At 36.9% G+C, this 6,232-nt stretch overlaps 2 protein-coding genes across 3 annotated transcripts; both read left to right on the top strand.

Annotated features, from left to right (window-relative positions):
• The first annotated feature begins 264 nt into the window (after positions 1 to 264).
• LOC121938417 (zinc finger protein 593-like) lies at positions 265 to 2,802 on the top strand. 2 transcript variants are annotated; one of them, XM_042481660.1, is made up of 4 exons: positions 265 to 293; positions 612 to 827; positions 2,202 to 2,264; positions 2,406 to 2,802. In XM_042481660.1, the coding sequence occupies exons 2-4, from the start codon at positions 628 to 630 to the stop codon at positions 2,530 to 2,532; spliced, it is 390 nt and encodes a 129-aa protein (XP_042337594.1). In that variant the 5' UTR covers positions 265 to 293; positions 612 to 627; the 3' UTR covers positions 2,533 to 2,802. The 2 variants fall into 2 exon arrangements, with proteins under 2 accessions (XP_042337594.1, XP_042337593.1); XM_042481659.1 differs by lacking the exon at positions 265 to 293 and adding an exon at positions 318 to 464.
• Positions 2,803 to 4,797: 1,995 nt separating this feature from the next.
• Positions 4,798 to 6,117, top strand: LOC121938416 (selenoprotein N-like; the record flags this gene model as incomplete). The annotated part of the gene is made up of 2 exons (XM_042481658.1): positions 4,798 to 5,224; positions 6,000 to 6,117. Coding segments are annotated over exons 1-2 (307 nt in total), but the record flags the coding sequence as incomplete, so codon positions are not given.
• Between the last annotated feature and the right edge of the window lie 115 nt (positions 6,118 to 6,232).

Here is a 6,232-nt window from a genome sequence, read left to right as displayed (position 1 = left end):
AATGTAATACAGTATGTATTTAATTATATAAGTCACAGTTCACTTTAGCAGAAAAACATAAAGACTACGGGTTTATGCGAATGTTACTTTTTGTATTTTATGTTTTATTCATTACTTGTGTTGTTTACATCCTATATTGTCATATTTGAAGTATCGCATTGTTATTTTTTTTTTTCTATTTTACTGTCTTTTTGCCAAATAGTGTTTGTCGCCCTCTGCGGGTGAAAGGGTATAACTTTAACGATCCTTGACCCGGAAGTGAAATTCATCTCTCTCCGCCCCACGTGTAAAAGGTAAGCAAAGCTAAAAATCGACATTAGAAGATTTCTTAGAGGCAATCTGATTGTATTTTGTGTCAGTTTGGCACAAACACGAATACAAGACCTGATTTTGTTACACTACATCGCTAGATGGGTTTTATAACGTCTACGCTGGCTGACATCTGTTTTCTACGTACTCGACGAGTGAGAAACTATCCAGAGGATTTTATGGCTACATGTTGCCAAATTATGGTGTAACGATTAATCAGACAGAGTTTAGTTTTCTCCTGATGCTCATATACAACGACTTTACTCAGTTATCTGACGTTGACGCTTACTTGTGTCCTCCAGTCCTGCAGGATCCATCATGGGGAAATCTAAACAAGTAGGAAACCACAAAAGTGACAAGAAGAAGAACATTTCAAAGACATGGAAGACAAAGCGCAGGACTAAAGACCTGGACCAGATCCACTCGGACATGAAGCCTGAGACAGCGGCCAAGCTGCTGCACCAGGAGGTGGACTACGATGTGACAGGCTGTGCTCAACACTACTGCTTACACTGCGCGTGAGTTTACACCTGTTTGAGGTTTAATAAAGTTGATTTCTGACTGAAAATCCTGCTGCCAATCTGTAAATCCCAGTCCTGCACAGGTGTGTGTGCTGTGAGAGAGGCAGCAACAACAACAACAACAACAACAACAACTGACAAGCAGGATAAGTCCTGCTATGGTCATTTTTAACCATCATTACAAATTATTGATGAGCTGAATTGAGCAGTGGTGGAAGAAATACTCTTTTTCATAAGTAAAAGTAGCATTTTTTGCAGTCTTAATTTACTCAGTTGCAAGTAAAAGTACTGCATTCAAAATCTTAACTAAGAGAAAGTAAGTATAGCTTCAAAATATACTTAAAGTAACTAGACTAAAGTACTGAAGAGAATGAGCATTTAATGATATTATTGTATCACTGGATCCTTATTAGTATAAGCATCACATGTTGCAGATAATAAAGGTGGGGCTAATTTCAGCTACTTTTATATACTGCAGGCTAGCTTACTCCATAATAATAAATCATATTTTTACTTATTTATGTACATTTTACTGAATTACATGTTATTATTTGTTTTGCACTTGCTCCTCCATCTGTTCTTGTATCAGCTCAGTGCTGTTTGATATACATGCTGTCATGTTCTTTTTTTTAATGTCACACAACAGTGAGGGGTTTATGGGTTTTCTAATTTGTTTTTGTCTTTTTAACGAATTGCAAATCTTTTAATCTGGAATCCACTTAGTGCTCAAACTTGAAAAGCGCTGTATAAAATCCTTATTGGTTATGTTTATTTATTTATTAGTTGATTTATATTTTTGCTTATATAAACCATATCTACAAAGTAAAAAAAAAAAATCCAAAGCTGTCAAATAAATGTAGTGCAATACAACATGCAATATTGCCCTCCGCAGTGAAGTGGAGTCGAGGCTTAAAATAGCATCAAATGGAAAAACTCAGTTTAGGTGCAAGCACCTCAAAATTGTACTTAAGGACAACAGTTGAGTAAATGTAATTATTTATATTCCATCACTGCATATGGTTGCATGCTGTTGTGGAGTTTTCAATCTACATTTTAGGGTTAAATTTAGCTGTGTAATAATAACACAGATATCATACTAACACGGGAACTTACAGAATGTTATGCAAATCCATAAAGCCTCATTGCAACGGATGAACTCCAGTTTTTAATTTTGGACCTTTTCGTGCCTGATTATTCCTGTGTGACTGGCTGTTTTATTGTGTGTCTTTATCTCCCTTTCTATTTTTTTTTCTGCTGGGCTCAAGTCTCTCTTGCAAAGGAGATCTACAGATTACTTGATTAAATAGAGGCTGTTAAAAAAAAGGATGTTTCAGATATCCTTTAACACTGTGGCACTGTGATGTCTTGCAGGAGATATTTCGTGGATATGAGATCCTTGAAAGAGCACTTCAAAAGTAAAGTGCACAAAAAACGGTACGGCACCATGTCCATTCTTCTGTTACACACTCACATACCTTCGCTGACAATCATTTACCCAGTTTCTGCCCCCTTTAACTGTACAGTGGTTAAGTATTTCTGCGAGCTTCAGAGATTACCTCTTCTTTCTCCATCCAGGCTGAAGCAGCTCAGAGAGGAGCCCTACACCCAGGCAGAGGCAGAGAGAGCAGCAGGGATGGGCTCCTACATCCCTCCAAAAAAGGTTGAAGTGAAGACACAGCCTGTGGAAGAGGACATGGACTGAGAGATGCCCACTGTAACCCATCGGACTGATCAACTCAACCACAGAAGCATTTACAGAATTAATAATGCTTCTATTGCTTCTTGCTGTCACAAATGTTTAATGCATTGTTAAATGCTTTTTTTGTGGCACACTTTGTCTGACTCTTGATAGCAGTTAGACTTCTGTCTATCACCACAGTCGAGGAGGCCTCACCTTATACTGGGTAATATGATGCACCATGTACCTGTGTAAATATTGAGTGTGTGTGTGTGGAATGCTAATAAACATGAAGAGGACTTGGATTACAGATGGCATCAATATATTGTATTACACAGTGGGGTTAGAGACAAGACAAGACAAGACGTTTAACCCTTTGAAACCTGGACTGACATCAGTTTTCTTGTGCTATGTTGAGATGCTTCTCACAAGCTATTTAACCCTTTGAAACAATAGCAAATTGATTGAATTTCTTTTGGAAACATGGTGGAAAAAGGCAATGAGTGACTTGGCAACAAAAGTCCAGCAATTTGCACCAAATTAGTAAAAGGTAACAAAAGCCTTAAAGTTTTTTATTTTTTTTTTTTAAAGAGGGAATTAAGAAAAAAAAATCAAAGGAAAAATGTCCAAGAAACAAACTATTAACTATCAAAAATATGTTACCTAAAAAAATGTATGTATGTATGTATGTTTTTTTCTTTTCTTTCTTTCTTTGTTTATTTTCAGGCAATTTTCTTTACACTTTTTACTTATATATTGCTTTTCTTGGGCAATGTCTTAAGTTAAACATTAAAATATAAAAGTTTATATGAAAGTTATTGTAACATTATGACACGGCAGCACTGCAGCACTGTGCACAAATTGAAATTTTGTGCAGTCACACAGAAACAATGCCTTCACTTCTGCTTGTAGACTTGAAGCTACAAAAATGAATTTAATAACAGTGCGCCTTGGCAGAGAAACATGTAATTGAAGCTTGTTAGCAGACATTCCTGGGGAGAACAAGGCAGCACTGCCCCTTTAAATGTGGCTGCTGTGCCAGAACCCAACTTCCGCTAAGTTACACAGAATGTAAATTACACCTCCGGCTTTTACTTTCAAAATAAAGCGCTCAAACGTTAACTTTTTATTTGTACACTGAACTAACTTTTAAGTACAGTTTGCACCATACAAAGTTTAATTAAGGTGTACTTTAATGAAATATACTAATTAGAAAAGACTTGAAAATAAATACACTTTTCAGAAGAATTTATCACCATAAGTATTTGCCATGTTGTACACTGAAAGCTTAAAATAAACTTATAAAGTGCATTTTTTGGTGAGTATACCTATGTATGCACAATGAGAAACTCAAGTACAATATAATGATGCAGGCTAACAGTTTATATAAATGACTTAAAAATAAATGTTGTGAATATGTTTCCCATAGCATTGCAGAATTAGTAGCCTGTATTTATTTTTAGTGCATTGACGCTGTGCTTAATGACATCTATTTAAATACAGTAGAAAAGTTATATGTTAAATTCTACAATTCTACAATTTCATTTAGCAGACGCTTTTATCCAAAGCGACATACAACACAAGCAAGAATTTAGACTTAAGGAAAAAACCCTTAGTAAGTGCAAAAAGTGCTTCAGGTGTGATTGGTCAAATATACTTTAAATTAAGCACAAAACTTGAAAGTATAGTTGTAATAACTTTTTTTGCAATTAAATAATACTTTTAACCATTTGAAACCTAGGTCAACATCACTTTTCTTGTGCTGCTTTCACGGGTATTTAAACCTTCAAAACCTTGGTAAAGTGGTTCAGTCTCTTGAAACATGGGAAAGGCAGTGAGAAACTTGGTAATAAATGTTTCACAAATTGCATGAAATTAGTAGACTAAATAAATATTTTTAAAGATCAATTTTTTTTTAGAGAACTATATGTATAATGTTCATAGTTACATAAATAAAATTATGTACAGAACTATCATATTTTCAGGTAATTTCTTCTTCTTTTTTGCTAATTTTTTTAACTTCCTTTTTCTTTTTTCCGATTTTGGGGTAATTTCTCTGTACTTTTTCCTAATTTCTTGCTTTTTTATTTTTTTTATTTTTAGTCATTTCTGCCTAAATCGCTCATTGCCGTCTTTTTGTAAGAAATCAAGCCGATTTGCTCACAGAGGTAAATTACTGTTTGACCTTGGTAGGCACACGTGTGCTTTTATTTTTAACACTCAAAAGCCAAATATCCGGTTTCACCACTGATATTACTCGCTCGCTTGACGCATTTTAACCACATCCATATGGTGCTAGATTAGATGTGGGAAATAAGAAATCTGTGCTGCTAGCTAAAACATTTCCCAGCTGTCGCCAGCGACTGTAACGACCGGGAAAGACGCGCGGTCCCCGGCTACAGGATCACAGAACCGCCGCTAGATTCTCGACACTTTACGGAGGAAGTGTCGGTTCCTGCTGGTTCCTTTTTTCGGACGCAATCCGACGATCATGTCCTAGTCTAAATAGCTGAGGTGGAGGTCGAGGATGGCCGCAGACGTGGATAAAACAATCCCCGAGGATAAGAGCAAAATTTCGCAGCAGACTGGGCATCAGGGTCGTAGCTCTGGATCCTGGATCTACAGGGGGATTTGGACTCTGCTTGTGGTCTGTGCTGTCCCTCTTCTCGCCTTTGGGATCAAGTATTACCAAGATGCCCAGCTCCTCAAACGTCATGTGAGATCCACATCTTTTTGTAACATTTCACACATCTCATAAATTAAGTGATCTAATTTAGTGTTTTTATCTGGAAACAACACTAAGAAATAAACATTTTAGTTATTTGATATCCCGAAAATGCTCATTTATTGCAAAAAAAATGTGTATAAATAGAAAGTTTGCATTGACCCTCTGGTGCATTTTATGACTAATATTTACTGTAACACTACTGTAGGCACATTTTATTGTTATTTTTCAGTACTATTCGCCCAAGAAGGCGTGTTAGCTCATTATTTGTTGCCACAAAGCACCACATCAGCAGTTTTTCCACCCCTGGTGTTTTATTAGAGGGAGTGGATCTGTGTCACAGCTGGCAAAACTCAGCCTCTTGTGAAAATCCACTCATGTTTGGCAGCAGAGGGTCTCTAAGTTGTTCCTGTACTTCCCTCCCCCCTCCTCCTCCATTGTACAGGCGCTAGTAGGCACGCATCAGTCTGAGAAACACATGCTGGGAATCTGTGGCCTCTGGGCTGATGTTTATCCAGACAGGACTGCAGAGGTTTAATGATCCTCTGACACCCACAGGGACAAAACACTTAAGTAGCATGAAAATATATTACAAGAATAGTACTCCTTATTGTGAGATTCTGCATCCACAGGAGTGTTTTGTGTCGTTTTTTTGTGTTTTATGTGATGAGACGCTCTCTGTCCTAGTTTTGATGCTGCATTGAAAATCTCTGAAGCATGTGACATGACAGTAAGGCTTTGTCTAACACACATGCTCCTCCAATAGGAAGAGAGTGTTCGGACTCTGGGTGCCGAGGGCCTTTTTCTCTTCTCCTCCTTAGACACTGACCATGACCTTTATCTCAGCCCGGAGGAGTTCAAACCCATCGCTGAGAAACTCACAGGTACATGGCATTATTTTATTATTTGTCAATTTGTCTATTTTAATTGGTCCATTTTAGTTTGTCTTTTAATTTATTCTTTTATTCTAGCTCGATCATGTGTCGTTCTATTATTATT

This window comes from Plectropomus leopardus, unplaced genomic scaffold (genome assembly GCF_008729295.1).
Source record: "Plectropomus leopardus isolate mb unplaced genomic scaffold, YSFRI_Pleo_2.0 unplaced_scaffold29404, whole genome shotgun sequence".
NCBI lineage: Eukaryota > Metazoa > Chordata > Actinopteri > Perciformes > Serranidae > Plectropomus > Plectropomus leopardus.
This window is presented reverse-complemented; position numbering and strand designations above follow the sequence as displayed.

Coding starts and splice junctions, on each gene's coding strand:
- LOC121938417 (XM_042481660.1), top strand. CDS start 628: ATGGGGAAATCTAAACAAGTAGGAAACCACAAAAGTGACAAGAAGAAG. Junction 828..2,201: donor CACTACTGCTTACACTGCGC/GTGAGTTTACAC, acceptor GATGTCTTGCAG/GAGATATTTCGTGGATATGA. Junction 2,265..2,405: donor AGTAAAGTGCACAAAAAACG/GTACGGCACCAT, acceptor TTCTCCATCCAG/GCTGAAGCAGCTCAGAGAGG.